The sequence below is a fragment of the Brachyhypopomus gauderio genome, chromosome 13 (genome assembly GCF_052324685.1).
Source record: "Brachyhypopomus gauderio isolate BG-103 chromosome 13, BGAUD_0.2, whole genome shotgun sequence".
NCBI classification, from domain to species: Eukaryota; Metazoa; Chordata; class Actinopteri; order Gymnotiformes; family Hypopomidae; genus Brachyhypopomus; species Brachyhypopomus gauderio.
Genome location: NC_135223.1, coordinates 8816903 through 8837350, shown reverse-complemented (window position 1 = coordinate 8837350; position 20448 = coordinate 8816903). Strand labels below are relative to the sequence as shown.

General features: G+C 42.3%; 1 protein-coding gene across 8 annotated transcripts in view; it reads right to left on the bottom strand.

Annotated features, from left to right (window-relative positions):
* Window positions 1-4305: 4305 nt before the first annotated feature.
* Window positions 4306-20448, bottom strand: part of LOC143473592 (complement C3-like) — a 37681-nt gene continuing 21538 nt past the window's right edge. For 3 of the 8 annotated variants that reach the window (XM_076970656.1, XM_076970658.1, XM_076970657.1), the window contains exons 4-7: window positions 13163-13270; window positions 12558-12753; window positions 6460-6628; window positions 4306-6136 (exon numbers count right to left, since the gene is read on the bottom strand). In XM_076970656.1, coding sequence (XP_076826771.1) covers window positions 6030-6136; window positions 6460-6628; window positions 12558-12753; window positions 13163-13245 — 555 coding nt within the window. In that variant the 5' untranslated portion in view covers window positions 13246-13270 and the 3' untranslated portion in view covers window positions 4306-6029. The remainder of the gene's footprint in view (window positions 6137-6459; window positions 6629-12557; window positions 12754-13162; window positions 13271-20448) is intronic. The other 5 variants (XR_013120564.1, XR_013120563.1, XR_013120562.1 and 2 more) reach the window with 5 other exon arrangements.

Genomic DNA, 20448 nt, shown 5'->3' with positions numbered 1-20448 from the left:
GAAAAAGAGTGACATCATCTGCATATAACGCTAGGCGGTGTTCCTGTTCTCCTGTAGTTATTCCAGAAATGTTGGTATGATTCCTTAATGCAATTGCAAATAGTTCTATAGCCAGAAACAACAGTGGGGACAGAGGGTCCCCCTGTCTGCACCCCTGCATCATATGAATAGATTTTGATATGTTTCCATTGGTCAGTATTTCTGCATATTGTTCTGTATACAACCTTGGAACTCGTCCGCCTCAGTACTCGACATATTCTGAGTTTTATTTAGAGATATGGGGGCCATATTTATATATAAAATGTAGATGTATGTAAATGTATGTAATTTATAATGGAGATTATTAATCCACCTGACCTAATTAAGAGTAAAATAAATGATTGCCACCTCAGTTCATAGTGCTAATAAAAATACATTGTCAGCAGTTTTTTCCCAGTCGATTAATTTTCAATTCCAACTTTTATCACTAGGTGGCAGTCAAGCCCAACCTTAAAGATTACGCTTTTTTTTAGAGTTACAGTACTATGCTTGACAATGTGACACCTATATTAATACATTTTATAATAGCATGAAAAGTTATCCTGTCACACATTTATACCATAAATAAACAGATCGGACTTTAGTCTGCTCACTGTTCAAAGGTCACTGCTTTCCACAGGAAGGCGCTCAAAGGTCTCACAGGTAGAGCTTTATATAAATAATTTTGCAGCTGCAGGCACAGTTTACCTTATAATTAAAATATATGGCTATTACTTCTTAATATTTATATGTTAAAATGTCTAAGATCAGAGAAAATGTCACTGAAACCTGCAGTCAGACTGAACAAGGAGACCTGAAGTCAGGCTTGTTCTAGTGCACTGATGACCTCTGTATGAAATAGAGGCATGCTTATGAACAGTGGGCCCATGTGGTGTGTGTGACCATGCACTGTAGATGCGTGTGTGCGCAAGCCTGTAGAGTGTGTGTGTGTGTGTGTGTGTGTGTGTGTGTGTGTGTGTGTGTGAATGTGCTGTGTCATCAGGCCCTGCATCATCTGCACTGTCACCGAGCCCATGCAAACATCTTATTAGCTACTGACAGGTCAGAATGTGTGTGTGTGTGTGTGTGTGTGTGTAGAGGGTGATTCTCACGGAGATGAGAGCTCAGACATGGGCTTGACGAACCTGACATGCCTGGATAATCCAAAATGTTCCCGCCGCAGCCTTAGTCATGGGTAGTCCAGGGACAGCTGTTGCAAGGCAACCAGTGACATCACCACAGCCACACTTTTCAGCTCCATCAGAAGGTATGTGGAGAGGGAGGGTGAGGTGTGAGGGGAGAGAAGAGTATGGCTCAGGTTCACGCTGCCATATGGGCGTGTTTGCAGAGAAATGGGCATCTTTTCATCTTTCTGTCTGCTGTGTTGGGGAGAGGGCTAGAGAGGGTGTGCCTTCTGGGAATGTATCAGATAAATGTCCAGCTTCTGATTGGCCACTGTAGTACTTCGATGTAGAAGTGTAGCTCTATTAAGAAGTGTGAGTGAGAGCTGTCTTACAAGGGCCGTCCCTCCATCACTAAGCTATCTATAAACTAAAGAGTGCAGAGGTGGATGAATGAGATACGGACGGATGGATGCGAGAATGTGTGCTGAGAAGTGTGCGAACGTACTGTGTACTGAACCTCTAACTCTCGTGTTATCTGTGTGTGTGTGTGTGTGTGTGTGTGTGTGTGTGTGTGTGTGTGTGTGTGTGTGTTAAGCCACCTTCCCTGGGCTCTGGTCCTTGCTCTTTTGAGCTGGACACTCCTTCATCCCCCTCTCCCCTCCTCCTTCTTAGACCCCCACCCCCTCCTCTCAGCAGGTGTTTGATTATGATGAGCTGGTTAGTCAGGGATTGTAAGAAAGGGGCCCATGTAGTGTAGCTTTAGCAATAACTCTGCTCACCTGCGCTTAGGAGAACAAGACCCTGTAACTGGATCCAAATCCTTCCCAGCCACCGAACATCAAAGAAATGACCAACAAACCGTCCTGAGGGTGAGTCATAATGTTAGCAGGTCTGTGTTAAAAATATGATGATGTAGCAACCAAAGCTTCCATAGCACTGGAACAGCAGGTTTAGAGCTAATGTAGAGCTTATCTAGAGCTCATCTAAACATGAATGCAGATTTATGGTACTGAGCAGATGAGATCCAGGGTGAAGGTGGGTCAGTGTGTAATGACAGTAGCGGGACAGTTTTGGGTCAGATGGGGACAGAAGAAATATGTAGGAAGGTGACTCTGCTCTGTGTGTGTGTGTGGAGGGAGGAGGGGGCAGCAATTAGCCAGATTGTGTGGATTAGTGGCATTGAGGCCTACTGATAGTCTCCTCTATATACAAGCATTTGATGAAATGCAGTCTAGATCTCACTTTTGCTTGTTCTTGGATCAACCTTGTGTCGAGGATCAGACTTGGACAGCATGACAAGCAAATGTAAGAGTGAATGAGAGAGATATATAGAATGAGAGAGAGAGCAATAAAGAGAAAGAAAGAAAGAAAGAAAAGAGACTGCATTTTGAAGGAGAGGGCATAAAAGGGTTCCTTCATACTTCAGCATCATCATGCACATTTTTCAGTGCCAAAGTATCACTTCATGTTTGAAAACTAAGCTTTGGGATTGTACCAAATATCACTGCTGTCAATTCCAAGCTTCCAAAGGTTCCCACACAGGTTCACAGGTTTCCACAAGTTCCCACAAGTCTTCATAGTGCTGATTTTTTCTGAGTTGTGAAGTCCAGTAATTTTGTGTCAAAGAAGTTCACATAGTCATATCAGCTGTCATGTGAAATGTGTTTCACCTCAACAAAAGGAAGAACTCCAGGAAACCATCCCTATCATGTGTATCTCCCTCCCTATATATAGTTTAGATATACACTCCACATTAAATAGTCAGCACTTTATTAAGAAATGTTCACATATCATTGTCCAATCTTGTTTTTCTGGGAAAGTGTGATTTAATTGCACAACAAACAATAAACAAACAAAAACTAACATTGTTTTACTCCTGAATAAATAATATGAACAAAACAAAAATGTGTATTACATTTTAATGGAGGAAAAAGTTAGGACATTACCCTACCCTCTAATAACTAGTGTTTACATATATGTGTGTGTCAGAAAGTGTGTGTATGTAAAGAACTGAGTAATCTTCATGACCATTAGAGGGCATTTCTGCATCACAAGGTCACAGCACATTGTGTGTGTGTGTGTTTGTGTGTGTGGCACAACTAATGACAAGAAAAATAATCCAAAATCTATATATCCGATACAAACTGTATTAATAAATAATGTTTATTTTTATAGCACCTTTCAAGATCAGGGTTGGCCATCAATAAATAGGAACAAAAAACTAGGGAATACAGAGACCAGTGAAACAAAACAATACAACGCAGATAGTGTGAAGGCCTAAGAGACAGCAGTATGTACGTGGCTGGTGTTGAGGGGCTTTAAACTTCTACCTACCACTTTAGCCCAGTGTGTTCGTTTGATGGGAAGGAGATAGCAGGAACCACCATACCAAAATTATAGCAATAACAAAAAGGCCTTTATTAAAACAGAGATATCTCTGGGGATCTCACATCCTAACATTTACATCAGAGAGACCCAACAAGTGTTTGTACATGCCGTCTTTATATACGATTTCTCCGCCCCCAAACGCTTAGATCTTCTATACCTTACATAGTGTTGTCGTTTGAGCAAACATGATTTTGCTGTTCATGCAGACATGACTTTTCCATTTGTTTCAACATATTAGAATATCTGTTCAAAGGGATGCTGTCCTACACCGGTATGTTGTACTTCTCCTTTATCAGTCTAACACTGCGGTCCTCAACTTCACGTTGACCGGGTCATCTTCTCTTTGAAACTCCTTACACATCATGATTTCCCAAGGCCCTTCTTAGGGTTTGCAGCTTAAACACATCTAATGCAGTAGTTATATTTAATTACTATATTATGTTAATGGTAAGCAAAATATATTGTTGCTAATGCTAGTGCTAAGCAAAAATAAACCCAAAATCACAACAGACCCTCTCTTGATCTCTGAGAAAACAGAAATCACAAAATATCTTCCAATGTTACCCTCTCATCTGACTCCCCATGATACAACAGTGACATCATCAATCACAGTGCTGATAAAGCATCACACTAAGTTTCTTACGCATGGAATACAACAACAATTTTACAGTTACTATTAAGATAATAAAGGCCTTGACCCACCATGGACCCTCATACAGGGGGCAGTCCCCTGAATGTCCTGGTGAGACAAATATTTTATGGCTTCACATTCAAATCAAAATCAAATCAAATATATTTGTATAGTGCTTTTCACAACACATGTTGTCACAAATCGCTTTACAGGATTTACAAGGTTAACAATCATACGGGTCCAGATCCCTAGTGAGCAAGCCAAAGGCGACAGTGGCAAGGAAAAACTCCCTATGATGGTGGGGAATAGGAAGAAACCTTGGGAGGTCCAAGACTCAAAAGGGAACCCATCCTCCATTGGGCGGCCCGTTAACATTCTGTTACATAATAATCATCACATTGGTGCCAACTTTAATAATAATGCGCAAACAAACAAAAAACAAATAACAATAAACCAACAATAAACAAAGTCAAATAAACAATGTTAAACTAGGCCTTTAACGTGCCCCAGCACTAGTGTTATTTTAACTCGTTGTTTGAGAGCTCCGTATCTCTGCGCGCTCAATGGTTCTGATGGTCGGCACTGGCTGAAGTGATACCACATTTCTCCTTTGCCCTTCAATTGGATGGCGTGTGATGTCTTCTCAATGACTTGGTGACTGGTGGATCTGCTCATGGCGTTGATTCTCACTTCTCCTTACACCTGGACAGAATAAGCTTCACAGACAGCTTTTTAATGCATTTTACCATTATTTGTGCAACCTTGTGATTTTCCTGTCGGATGTCGCAAGCGCGTTGGGGGGCCCCCGAAAACTTCTCACTGTCATATGAGCTCATACGGAGTGAATCCTGTAACAAACTTCACTGAAGATCTTCTGGCCAACAATACAAACACATACATTTGTGCACATATCTTTTCCTTTATCCTGTTACCATTTATCCTTTCCAATTTACCCTGAGATTGAGAATGATAAACCAACCCATATTTGTGTCTCAAACCCAAATTTTGTTCCACAAATTTTAGCTTCTAGCTAGTGAAGTGCATCCCATTATCTGAGTACACTTAATTTATTATACAATGGTGCAGTATCCAGTAATTTTATCAACATTTTGCAGACCCAACATAAGAATTTATCCACAGTCACTAACAAATACCTTAGTCCCCGTACTGGTATTAATATGTCAGTGTAGTCAGTCTGGATCTCCTCTCCTGGCTCCTATTGCCCAGGAAACTTGCTTAGACCTGGTCTTAAAACACAAGTTATGTGCATTACAGATATTCACATTTTCAGTCCAGTCTGCTATTAAGTCAGTTAAGTATGGATGTGACCAGTAACACATTTTCCTTCATTTTTGCTACCCCTTGTGCTTCAGACAACACTGAATTAATCAATTGACTTGGTAAAACGGTCTCTAGGTCCTTTCCAAACCTCCTTACCTCATTTACCACCTTTGTTTAACCACAACATTTTTCCTGTAGTTTACGTAGCTCTGAATCCTATGGCAGAGGAGACCACTGTCCTCTGCCCTGCAAACCATCTGATGGGCTCCTGTAACATATCCTGCCTCTTTTTAGCGGCCACGTCCGTAGCTGCATTCACTCTGTATTAAATTGCCCCCTTTTGATAACTTGAACATTTAATGATAGCAACTCTTACCAACAGTAACACCTTTTACATCTTCTTATCATTTAATGAATTTACCTCCTGAAGTGGTGTAACCTGCTCTCTTTGTACAGAGTTCTACATGAACCACTTCTACCACGTACGCAGAGTGTGTACAGATGTTAACTTCCTTGCCTTCCACCCAGCTTAGTGCTGCAATATCAGCCAAAAACTCAGCCCTCTGTGCTGATTGTACTACCCAGTTTTACCTGAATGTGCTACCTAGAACTCGCCTTACTATGATTTCCACCGACACGCCACCCTCATCCAGAGGCTGCAGATCAGGAGTTACTGAGAAGATCCTGTATTGAACTGGAAGAGAAAGACAAACAAATATGGGCCAGTTTGATTTGAACAGGTCTGTGTGTTGATTTTAAACTAAACTTGAGGACAGCTTTTGAATAACAGCTTAAGTCAGTAGGTGTTTACTTGTTACTTTGTTTACCTGTTGTTTGTTTATGAATCAATCCTTTAATTTATTTAGTAGTAAGTTTGTTTGTTGCTTTCTTTCAAGAAAGGATGCAGGTCCAGCCTCAGGACTGTTTCATTTAAAATCTTTGCATACAAACAGTTTATAGTTTGGCCATTTGGGAGCAGCATTTAGCATGTTGTTGGTGTGTTAAAGACTGTATTACCTGTGCTGCTCGGTGTGTAGATGGACTTGTCTGTCTGAATGAATATGTAGCCTGACTGGAAGGAAACCATGACGACCTTCTCCAACACACTTGAGGGAAACTGTGCCTGCAGGTACACATACTGCTTCTCCAGGGGGTCATCACTGAAGTAGTCTCTGCTATCAGGGATCTGAACCATTGCAAAGAGACCAGTTTGGGACTTTATAGGACTTCATTATCCATTAGTAATCCAATAGTATTTCACGCTTTTTGGATGTTTTTGCAAGGATTGCTAATCATACAGGTAAATGCAGTAGTTTTTTGTACTTCAACCCCAGTTTTCTCCATGTAGCTGAATCAATAGTATTCAAGAGTACCATAGAAATTAGCTCATGTGAACTTTAATCATGGGTTAAAGCAAGACATTTTCATTTGACTGAAAATTTTTCCTGGCAAAAGACAATGCCAGCAATTACTGAAAATGTGGTATAGTTGGGACACAGCCTCTTTTGCCTAATTCTACACAATAAACACTGTAACATCTACTCCGCCCCAACCTATGTGAGGTCTTCATGTTTCATGTAGTTTCATGTAGTTACATGTTTCATGTAGTTTCGTTTTTAGTTGAATCTCCGTAGCGTTCCCCTGTCACGCCCCTTGAACCCGCCGCCCATTATTAGTCCTGATCAGCTGTCAAAACACTCCTTGATGTGTTTGGTTTATATTCCCGTGTGCCCAGTCTTTCCTTGTAAGTCAGTTTGGTTAACCTACTGTTGCGAGAGTTTGTGTGTTCTGTTCCCTGTGTTCGTTATCGGATCTGTCCTTGGTTTTTCTCCTTGATTGTTGTATGTTTAGCGTTTGGTCTATTCTGTTAGATCTGTTTCTAGCTGTTTCATTGATCATCATATGTTTAGTTTTCGTGTTCCTTATTGAGTCTTTTTGTTATTGTCTCCTGATCGTTCGTTAGTAAGGGTAGTTGCATTCGCTAAGTCTGTTTTGCGTTAGTCCGGTTAATTGTATTTCCATTTTGAATGCGTTTGTTTGTTTACTGTTTGTGTGATAACCTGTTCGTCTTTGGTGTATTCTTTGTCATGTCCGAGAGTTGTTAGTCAATGAGTTTGTTGTGCTATCGTTCACCCAAGGAGTTTTATCATTGCATCGGCAGTGTTTGTTTGTCTGGAAACTGTTTGTGTGTGTGTATGTAAATGTAATGCCTTGCTGTTCAAGAGCGATTCGAGCTGATCTGGTTAGGAGACAGGAGGTAGAGTCCTGCACCGGGTCGGGTACCCACAGGTACGGGAAATAGATGCTGAAACGGGTGGGATTTACACATACCGTAATTTTACGGGTGGGTATGCGGGCGGGTAAGTTAAATACGGGTGGGTAGCACGTGAATAAGTGGTGATTTTTAGTAGGCTTTTATTTGCTACGTAATGAACGTTACTTTTTGCCTGATTACCGCCTCCTGATCGTGGTGGCGAAGCGAAGTTGTTGTGGTGAACGTCGCTGCTCCCCCCTACACACTCCAACTACACCACTGGGGATGCATCCCCCCTGTTAAAATAACACCCCCCTGGGTAACACCCAAACTTTGGTTCTTTTCCAGCGGAAACATGAGCAGAGGCTGGTTATAACGCAGTACCGGGCATTTATTGTAGCTTGCTTGGTGGTTACAAAGCTAAATGGGTGGCCATGCTAGAACAAGGAAAAATGACGAGAGAGAACTTAGCGTGCTGCTCCCGCCACAGCAGATTGGCAACTACTACCACTGTGAACCTATGCGGTTTTATTTAGTTGTTATACTGGCATTTGTTCCCTCTCGTTTTGCATTGTGTTATGGCACCGGTTGGTTACATACATTTTCTTGTGTTTTACCAGTTGCTACTTATAGATAGGAATACTGTTCCTGCACAGCAACCTTAGATTTTATTTTGTGTTGTACTGACGTTTTTTCAGAGGCGCGTTGAAAAATAAAGTGCTCTATAGGACTACTTTCAAATTGTGTGATTCTTCACGGGCGGGTAATGGGTAGAATATTAACGGGTCCGGGTGGGTACGGATTTAACTTTGAAATAGCCACGGGTTCGCGGATGGGTAGGTGCTGTACTCTGCGGGTATGGGTGGGTACGGGTCTCAAAAAACGGACCCGTGCAGGACTCTGACAGGAGGTAACTCCTGCTCCTTCCAATAAATCTGACTCTCAGCAGCATTTGTGTCCTTCTCCTAGTTCTCGCACGTTACAAACACATTTATAAAGTATTATGTGACGGCGCCGGGCACACGGACTGAGCCCGCCCACACGTCAGCAGAGGAGGCTGGGAGATGAGAGAGAGAGAGTTGTAAATAGTCCGTTTAAAATAAGTGAGTTGATCGTTATGTTGATGTTTTTAGTTATGGTTGTTGGGGACGAATATGTGTTTGTTCCGTGCATACCTGTCAAGTGTCCCGTTTTGGCTGGGAAAATCCCGTATTTTACCGCTCTGTCCCGGCGTCATCCCGTATTTGTTTTTTTCCCGTATTTTCAGTTTTCAATTTTTATTATTTTTTTAAAGCATTCATGTGCCACGCCAAACAGAATTCTATCACTAGCCTCGCGAGAACTGCCACCTAGACTACTGCAGGTGGCAGTTCTCGGGAGGCTATTGACAGAATTCTGTTTGGCGCGGCACATGAATACGACAGTTGGGGCTGAGGCTAAGGTTATTAAGGGGGAGCATCTTAACCTCGTTACAGTGTCGGGGAAAAGGGTGGTGCTCCATGACCACACTATGGCGAGCGTAGACTTCGGCTTGGGCCCATTTATCCAGAAGTTTTGGCTAGGCCACACCTGTTATGAGTGCATCCTGGGTTTAGATTTGTTGAGGCGTGCAGGGGCGGCTGTGCACTGCGGTACCGGGGCTATTTCGTTTGGTGGTGTACCGTTGGGGGTGCACTTGGGGAGCAGACTAACACACGAGCGCAGCAAACGGGATGGGCTGGAACGCCCAGAGGTCGCTAGGGCCGTTCGCGAAATGTGGACTCACGAGGCGTAGAATGGCGGAGGAGCTAATTAATAGCATGGCTGAAGCCAGCATTATTGAGCCTTCGAGTAGCCCGTGGGCCTCGCCTGTGGTCCTGGTGCAGAAGAAAAATGGTGACTGGAGGTTCTGTGTGGACTACAGGCGACTCAATGCAGTCACGAAACTCGACGCGTACCCGCTGCCGAGGATCTACGAGTCCCTCGAGCTGCTCACAGGCTCTGCATGGTTTACCTCCCTAGACTTGCGCAGTGGGTATTGGCAGGTTCCCCTAACCGAGCAACCTGCTACAACGGTGGCTTAATTTTCTGGGTCACGTTATCAGTAGCGAGGGCATCGGTACGGACCCGGCAAAAACAGAGGCGGTGAAAAACTGGCCTCGCCCAACAAACACAAAACAGGTTAGGAGCTTTCTGGCCTCTTACTATAGAAAGTTCGTGTGTGGATTCGCGGAGGTTGCAGCGCCGCTTCACGGCCTCACTGGGGGCAAGTTTGTGTGGTCACCCAGGTGTGAGAGCACGTTTATGGGACTGAAGGAAAGGCTGTGTAGCGCACCCATACTGGCATGCCCTGATTTTGGCAGGGAGTTTGTCATTGATACGGACGCGAGCGACGATGGCATCGGAGGCGTACTCTCTCAGGTGCACGATGGCACTGAGCGTATTGTAGGGTACTACAGTTGCGCTTTGAGTAAGGCAGAAAGGAACTACTGTGTGCAGAGCCGGCCCTGACCAATGTGGTGCCCTAGGCGAGATTGTGGTTGGTGCCCCCTGCATCATCAATCATTGGGTTGATTGTGTCACTATTAAAGAAACAAATAAAACGCAAATGACTTAAATATTACCATATAACAAGCAATAAATATAAAGGTGTTGCACAATAAATATTTTAAAACTATTTTACATAACGTAGTGCAGAGAACAACTTTTAAATATAAATAATAAATGTAAAAAAAATAAAAAACAACAACTACCACCAGTGCAAATTAGGGCAATTTGCCTACTGCAACATTATTATTTCAAAAGTGCATCTGCAATGAACAGAGGAGCATATGTGTGTTTTAATATATATTTATTTAAAAAACTTGCTGAGCTAAGCTAATAATAGCACCTACTAGGATTGGGCAGTATGATGACAGTGGCGGTTTTCACTAAGATCATACAAAGGGGAAAAGCCACAATGACGATTGAGTGTTAGTTGTGAGTCAAGAGAGCTGGTTTAGAAGAAAAACACAACAGTTTCAAATTGGCAACATTTTGGATTTGTTTCAAATAAAATGAGAGACAATTGGAGCACGCCCCCACGATTCTATTTTGATAATATGATTGGTTGATAAAACTGCTATAACTATATCTATAATAAAAGCTCTCAATGTAAAAGACAAGGGTAGGTGACAGATAAACAGAAGTTCCTGGGGGGAGGGCCTTTCTCTCTTTTACCTAGAAACAACAGTGTGAAATATTCTGATTGGTTGATTTTTTATTTCAGCACTAAGTTTTTTTTTTCCATCACATGCACGAAAAGTGGATTTGAAAGCCGATTTATAGGGAAAATTATTATTATTCGTGAAGCGTTATTAACATATATTACATATAATAGATAAAGCATCCTTTTAAAGATCAATTAACCTTCAGAGAAGGCGTTGAAGGCCCTGACGCCAATGGTATAGTGTTAATTCACCACATATTACCACTATATTACCTGTTTTTTTGCCACCTTTCTTCCTCCACTTTTCTCCTTTTACTACCCTGGGCACCAGAGGACTTCTGCCTTTTTGACGTCTTTTCGAGGAGATGTCACTCACTCTGTGGTGTCTTTTTCCCCACAGAGAAACAGTAACGAGGTGCGCAGAGCGCGTGCGGGAGGGCGGGTTGGCGCGCGGGTGAGAGGTGTTGTGTGTTGTTATTATAAGAATTATTAATTTGACTAATATTATTAAACAATGAAATTATGATTATGTGGACTTTGCTTGTTTTCACATTTATTAATTGTTCATTTGTAAAAAAAAAAAAAAAAAAAAAAAACGCATGCACGCGAGCGCCCCCCTGGACAGACGGCACCCCTAGCATTTGCCTGTCGCCTAATGGAAGGGCCGGCCCTGACTGTGTGACGAGACATGAATTACTTGTGATGATCGCGTGTCTGGAGAATCTCAGGCCCTATGTGTGCGGCTTGCCTTTCCAGGTGCGCACGCGTCACTACAGTGGCTTCTGAACCTTCATGATCCTGAGGGGCAGCTGGCCAGATGGTTGGCCAGACTGCAGGAGTTTAAATTCTCCATTGTGCACCGGGTAAAATTCACGGGAACGCAGACGCCTTGTCACGCAGGCTGTGTTTGGACGGAGGATGCAGACACTGCATGAAGGCTGACACGCACGACCCCGAGCTCAGGTGCTGCGCGGCGCTCAGACCAACATACAGGTCGCCCATGCCGATCCTCGAATCCTTTGGTGCAGAACAATTTAGGGAGGCCCAGCTGGGTGACCCAAAGATAGGTTGGAGCATGAAACACTTGGAGGCGTCCTTGTCAGGAGGTATTTTTCCACCGCGCACACCAAACACCAAGTTCCGTTTATCGTAACTCGGGAACCTCGTAACCCGGGGACCGCCTGTATGATGTTTATGTCGATTGAATCGGAGCAATGTCTTCGGCATGACAAAACAAGTTGAAAACATAAACTGACCAAAACAAACTGGACTTAAGGCAGGAAGGAGGTAACTTTTCTACGTAATGTCCGAAAATCAGAAGGCGGGATGACCCGCAAGTCAATCAAATGACACTGCCGTCATCCATCCAGTGCTGATAAGCGCCAGTGAGAGGATCAAACAGATAGCACGCGCACGTGTGTGGTTTATTATTATGATTTGACGGATGTTTTCCCCCAAAATTTCAAATGACGGAACTTTAACCCATGTTTGTTATTTGGGAAGTTGTCAGGACATTTAAATTGCATCTCCAATAAGTTTAAAGGACTACACGTGACCACCCCTCACCTCACCACACTGATTCTCATCCTTCAGCACATAAAGTGTGCTCACAAAGTGTGCTGGTAGACAAAATCGGCAGTATATACATTTGATCCTTGGCTGGGTACCACTAACCTTAATATCTACAAGTGCCTGGTAGTCATCTCTAGCTTTGAGGACCACTGGACTGGAAGTTAGTTCTAGTGTTTTCCATGGGTAGTTCTTCACGGTAATCCTCACGGGCAGGTCTCCTCCATTATAATCCTGTGCCTCTACAAACACCTTCTCCTGGCTGCCCATCCTCAGCAGATGTGGGGCGGACATTATGAAGCTGGAAGGACAATAGGTACAGAAATGGGCACTGGAGTTCTTATTTTTCTCGTTAACTTTGGGAGATTTTCTGGATAGCCGGGCTATCACAGATTAATGATCATGTTGTCTTTAGACACCCCAGTAATGAAGTTTTTGCTACTTACTAATGATGTTACTGCTATAAGTTTGAAGAAATATTTCTGTTGAAAATATCTTCCAGATGTTTGCAACAGGTTCAAAGTCTGTCTCCAGAATGCTAAAAGCAATCTCTGTGCCTAACTATGAATTTACAAAATGTATCAGTATAAAAATCCTGTGTACTTCCCATAGAATCTTCTACAATGCTGTTTATGCATTCCTAACACAAACATTGTTACTTATTTAAATTTCACATGCCGTTTTGTGTGTGAGAGAGACTGTATACTCACAGTGGGTCACATAGTGTAAGGAGGGGGAAGGAGAGAAGTGTAGCCGTTAGCCACACCACATGCGTCCTGTCTGTCTGATCCATCCTCTGTCTGCACAAGTGCCTGTTACTGGGCAGAACCAAAACTTTTATACACACACACACACACACACACACACACACACACACACACACACACACACACACACACACACACCTCACACAGACGCACACACACACACACACACACACACACACACACCTCACACACACACACCTCACACACACACACACACCCATACACATACACACACACACACACACACACACACACACACACACACACACCTCACACACACGCACACACACACACACACACACACACACACACACACACCTCACACACACACACACACACACACACACACACACACACACACACACACACACACCTACACCTCTCTCTTCTCTGGGTTCAACTCCACAACAGCCTGCCCCTCTCCCCTTCCCAGTAGTGTGGTTATGTAACACAGGGGAGTGAGGCAAAGAGGTGCAAGGGTTTTAATGGAATTTCACAAAGTGGGGACTGCTAACCTTCCGAGATAAGAACTCTTAAAGCTCAAACTCTTAGCACCTCTAGTCCGAAATAATGTTGTGCAACACACGCACATCCCACACTTGCACACACTGAGTTGTATATATTATTACATTAAATTTTCATATCCCCTTTCAGGGTCACATTTGTATGCACAGACCTATCCAGATGTAGAGCTCAGAATCAGAATCAGAATCAGAATCAGAAATACTTTATTAATCCCCTGGGGGAAATTGCAATTGTTACGGCTGCTCCTATTAATAAAAGTACACTATATAAAAAATACCAAAAATATTTACATAATTAAATAACAAATCAAACAGAGTTTAGGAGAAGAAATAGAAATAAATAAAATAACGTGTCAATAGAATAAAAAATAAAGTGTCAGTAGAAATAAAAATAAAGTGTGAAGTGTCAGATGCAATTGTTGTTGTTATTGAGAGGGTATTGCACATTTGAAACGTAATAATAATATTGTATGATCTTGTAATAATAATAGTATTGCACATTTGAAGGTAATACTAGTAGTAAACATTACACAGATGAATATTGAGCATTATGCTTTTAAAGAGGAGTTGTATAGTTTAATGGCCACAGGTAAAAATGATCTTCTGTGGCGCTCTGTAGTGCATTTTGGATTTATGAGTCTCTCACTGAAAGTACTCCTGTGTCTCATTACAGTGTTGTAGAGTGGGTGGGATACATTGTTCATAATACCCCTCAGCTTAGACAGAGTCCTCCTTTCTGACACTGCCGTCAGCGAGTCCAGCTCCACACCCACAACATCACCGGCCTTACGAATCAGTTTATTAAGTCTGTTGGCATCTGCCACCTTCAGCTTACTCCCCCAACATGCCACAGCATACAGGATAGCACTCGCCACAACAGACTCATAGAAGATCTTCAGCATGGTCCGGCAGATGTTGAAAGACCTCAGACGCCTCAAAAAATAGAGGCGACTTTGGCCCTTCCTGTAGAGGACATCAGTGTTCATACCCCAGTCCAGTTTATGGTCAATGTGAACACCTAGATATTTGTAGTGTTCAACCATGTCAACACTGACCCCCCTGATGGACATAGGGGTCACCGGTGCCTTTTCCCTCCTCAGGTCCACAACCAGTTCTTTAGTCTTTGTTAAATTAAGCTGCAGATGGTTCATCTCGCACCATTCAACAAAGTCATTCACCGTCGTCCGATACTCATCCTCATCACCCTTGCTGATACATCCAACTATTGCTGAGTCATCAGAAAACTTCTGAAGGTGGCAAGTCTCTGTGCAGTAGTTGAAGTCCGTGGTGTAGAGAGTGAAAAGGAAGGGAGAGAGGACAGTCCCCTGTGGAGCACCAACGTTGCTAACCACCCTGTCCGACACACACTGCTGCAAACGTACATACTGTGGTCTGCCGGTAAGGTAGTCAGTAATCCAGGTCACAATGGGGGTATCCACCTTCATCCTTTTCAGTTTCTCACTCAGGAGATCAGGCCGAATGGTATTAAAAGCACTGGAGAAATCGAAAAACATGATCCTCACTGTGCTGGCTGGCCTGTCTAGATGAGCGTAGACTCTGTTCAGGAGGTATATGATGGCATCATCAACTCCCAGACGTGGCTGATAGGCGAACTGGATTGGATCCAGAAGTGGCTGAACCATAGGCCGTATCTGATCCAGGATGAGCCTTTCCATGGTCTTCATAATGTGAGACGTCAATGCTACAGGCCTGTAGTCCTTGATGCCGCTCGGTCTCGGCGTCTTCGGGACAGGAACAATGCACGACGTCTTCCACAGCACTGGAACCCTCTGTAGACTCAGGCTCAAGTCGAAAACATATTTAAGAACTCCCCCAAGCTGGTCGGCACAGGCTATAAGCACCCTGGGGGGGATGCCATCAGGTCCTGCAGCCTTATTGTTCTGGAGTCTTTTAAGTTGTCTTCTCACCTGGTCAGTGGTGATAGACAGTGTAGAGGTGATGTGTGAAGGGGTGGTGGAGGTGTGAGGCAGACCATCGGGGGAGGGAGGCAGACCATCAGGGGAAGGAGAAGGAGGAGGGGTGGATGGTACAGTGGGCTTCTGAGGGCCATCTGAGGGATCCAGACAGGGGGGGACAGAACCTGTAATGTTGAATCTGTTAAAAAACAGATTTAACTCATTAGCCCTGTCCATGTTGCCTTCCACTCCTCTGTTCTTACTAGTCCTGAAGCCAGTGATGGTCCTCATTCCACTCCAGACCTCTCTTAGGTTGTTTTTTTGAAGTTTCAACTCCAGCTTTCTCTTGTACCTATTTTTAGCCTCCCTGATGGTTGTCTTCAATTTCCTCTGGGTCGTTCTCACCTCCTCCTTGTCTCCAGTTCTGAAAGCCCTCTTTTTGTCATTTAAGAGAGCTTTAATGTCCTTTGTTACCCACGGCTTGTTGTTTGGGTAACATTTAACAGTTTTGGTTGGGACAGTGGAGTCCACACAGAATTTAATGTAGTCCGTGATACACTCAGTGAGCCCATCGATGTCCTCTCCATGTGGCTCATAGAGATTTGGCCAAACTGTAGTCTCAAAACAGTCCTGCAGTTCCACAAATGTATCCTCAGACCATCTCCTCACTGTCCGTGTTGTTACAGGCCGGCTCTTTACCAGGGGCACATACAAGGGGCTGAGATTCACCAAGTTATGATCTGACCTACCCAGAGGGGGTAGAGGGGAACAGCTGTATGCATCCCTAACGTTCGCATATAACAGGTCCAATGTTCTTTCTTCTCTGGTAGGACAGTCCACATACTGTGTGAAGTTCGGTAGCACTTTAGCCATGGTGATATGGTTGAAATCACCCGATATAGTGATGAATGCACTCGGGTGTTGAGTCTGGAGATGCGCTATTGTTGAGTGAATGACGTCACATGCTGTCTTCGGGTTAGCCGAGGGGGGAACGTACACAGCCACAATAATAACATGAGCTGTTATTATTAGAGCTGCAGGCCTGTTTGCTTCATTGTTTATAGTTTTTATTACTCGTTTGCATAATCATAAAAAATATTCTTTTCAGTTGTTTGTGAATTATTTAATTTGTTCATGTTTGATTCCAATAGATTTAATCTCACTCAATAAGAAACAATTTTCAGAAGTGTCCTAGCTGACCTCATGCAGTTACAGTCCATACACCAGAATATACCATATAATTTTTCCAACACATCAGTAGTGTGATCTATCTGCCTGATTCTTCATTACTGAATGTACAAGGGAAATGTGAAAGTGCTGCACTGAGGAACGCGAAGGGTTAATCAGTCAATATTACTGTAAACTACTCGGCCTACGGGCATTTCTTGAGTAAATTCAACCTTTGATAATTTGGCAATCCCCCCTAGAAGTTAATAATGATTTTGTATGTGTGTCCAGAACATAAAAAGTATTATATTAATATATTTATTAACTTATGTGAATTTTGGAATATTGCTACTGGCATTTAACTGATTTGTGTGATGGGTGCATGGAGGGAGTGAAACACAAGTCCAGGTGTAGAGTGTCTCTATACTGATAAGACCCAAAGAAGCACAGCAGCACACTCTCTAAAAGCAAACATGAAGAATAACACTAGCAGTAAAGCTAGAAGTCAAGAGCAGAGAGGAAACGACGTACAGTCCTGGATGAGCGTTGCTGTGGGCTAAAACAGCAGACCCAAAAGGCAAGGAAGGCACAGGTGCAGGAAATCATTAATGAACAGATTGGGAGAAGATAGAGGAGGGGTGTGTTTGTGTTGCGGGGGAGGTTGGTCCCTCAGGCTGGGTGCTTGACCATGCACATTTGGATTTACTAGAATTACTTTTTTATTCTTTTACAAAATGATATCTTATCACCTTCAGGTTATTAGTGAGACTGTCTTTATTAGTTTTACCAACAGGATTGTTTAGACTGACCTTAGACTGACCTCACAAGATGAGGTACCTGCCATTCATTTAAGATAATTTTGTCCTGTCACCTTGGTCTGTAGGTCTTAATTGTGTCACTTTTACTGAGTGTTCATGACTACCAGATGAGAATATTGTACAACATAGACACACACACACACACACACGCGCGCTATATTTATACAATATAGTACACCATATTAGACAGAAACACTACGGAGTGGTATGGAACACCCTCAATACATACACAAAGTGATGATGAAACAAATGTATTAGTCTTTTTGGTCTGCAAGTGAGGGTCCACACACATATGGTCAACATCTCTCATGAACATCTCTCAACATGAAGTTCACAATAAAGTCAATTAACAGACTTTTCAGAATATAGAATTGCAATCATATGTGCATACTGAAAGCAAATCCCAAAAATGTTCCAGATATACAATTCTATGTACGAGTACCTTCCTCCAACCCTTGGTACAGTAGTGTGCACACATAGACATCAGGTGGTGCTAAAGCACCACCAACTCTGCCCTTTTTCAACGAAAGTGCCCTTTTGAAACTTCGGTTTTTAAAAAAATTTATTATTATTAACATGTTACTGAGGTCTGTTTAAAATGATCTTTAGAAAACCTGAGCGATTAAAAACAATGCCCTGAAATGAGCCCCCACCTCGCACACACCCGACCTCTCTCTTCCATTAACACCAGATGCGCTGCAGCAGCAGTTCAGTTCAGCGAGTGGAAGGAAGCGTCTTCAGCACAGCACACGGTCACAGATAGACTTCTTCTCTTGTGCCCCACCAGCCAGGTCACATACACATCTACCAAATTCAAATCTACCGTTTGCCCTCTAAGCCCAACGTGAAATCATTTTGTTGTGCAGTAAAATGTCTCACAGCACCAAACTACTAAGCATTTTTAGCCGACTGGTCACCTGATAAACTAGTCGCTCTAGCCCAAATCAATGATAGATAACGTGAGGACGACCACATACAAATAATTAAGGTAGAGTTTGCAAATCTATGTGTTAAGCTGAACGTCTTCTGTTGTATCGGTTTTGTTAGGCAACATAAATTAACACATTCGTTTGTGAAAGAAGAAACGGGAAGTTCCCCATTACCTGTGAAAAATGCCAATCTGCATTCATGTAATGAAAACACTCAGTAGCCTATAACTCCTTCTCCTACTTTTTGGTCTTTTTACTGTCTTAATTGTAGGCCTATATTGATTTACTAATTGCAAAATATATGCAACAAGGCCTGCAGACAGTGGAGGGTAAACAGAAGTTAACTGAAGGACTTCACAATGACTGTATATAGTTAATATTGGATATGAATTTTATCAATTGGTTGTGTGACTTTTTTTCATTGAAAACTCACGTTTAGAGAATGTTACAAATAAAAGTCAAATGCGGGGGGCGCCGATAGTATGTTTGCATACACCTCAGAAAGTATGTAGTTGCAACCCTGCAATGAAGTTTCTCACCTGTCCCTCCACACCCAGTGTTGTATAAAGTATTAGAGACCCATACTTGAGTAAAAGTACAAGTACTCTATCAAAAAATTGACTTGAGTAGAAGTTGAAGTGTTCTTTAAAAACTTTACTTAAGTAGAAGTACAGAAGCATTCAGCATTTTTTGTACTTAAGTATTGCAAGTAGTTTATTCTAAAATGTATTACTCAAGTACTGAAAGTAAAAAGTACAAGTATTGTGTTTTTAATTAATTAAAGAAAGCCGTCAAAGTTTGATTATCAATTGTTTTTATATATCACTTACAAATCAAAGATGTCAAAGACCACAAATACAAGTGTTCGTGTTCTGTATGTACACACAAGTAGCAACTTTAAAAAAAACTTCAGTGAAAGAAGCTAAGCTATCTACCTAGTCATCTAAAGTTTACATTATGTCTCATATATTTGTGCTGGTTATTGTTCAATGGTGGATAACCCTCTGGTATTGGATTATGACTTGAACTGTGACAACAAGTAAGGTTCTGGACTTGCACTGAATAAATCTCGTTCTACTCAGCATTTGCGTCACACTCATTATCTCTCCCCAGCAATCAAGTAAAAAATAATCTAGTCATTAATTAATTCTTTCAATATATATATATATATATATATATATATATATATATATATATATATATATATATATATATATATATATATAACTTTATATGTGAAGTATAAATGAAACACAAATAGTGTGCATGTATATTAGTCACTAAATCAAGCTCACCTGGACTGTGGGAAGAAAACAGAACTAGATAAGTGATTTGTCCAAGAAGGTGTTTGAGAAATGTCCATCCTCTCTGTTTGTCAAAAAGGTCAATCCAAAACTGGATACATTCACTACGCAAGACGAGCCACCATCTTTCAATTAGCTGATTTCCAGTGCTTGGACCAAATGTTACATTATCTGCTTCAGGTTGACCATCTGAAAAGTGCAAAACTCTTTGCATCTCGGCCACATGAACATTTTCTGTACCTAAATCTAATCTCAGTCTTGCAGGACAACCCCCGGTTTTGATCACTGCGTCCATAAAGTAACCAGCAATGACACTTGGATCATTGTTTGTTTTATATGCTTCAAGCAATATGAGGCTCCTGGAAAAGCCATCAATACATCCACTGTTCCAAAAACAGGGTTTGTTACGTCACGTAGTTTCGATACATTTCAAATCTTTTCACGCATTTTAGTCTGTACTTAAGTTCAATCAGCTGGAAAAATGACTGACTAGATGGCAGACTGCAAACCAGTAGAAGGTACAAGGTGGAGCTTTTGAAAGGCGGCAGGCCACTGCTAACAAACTTATCAG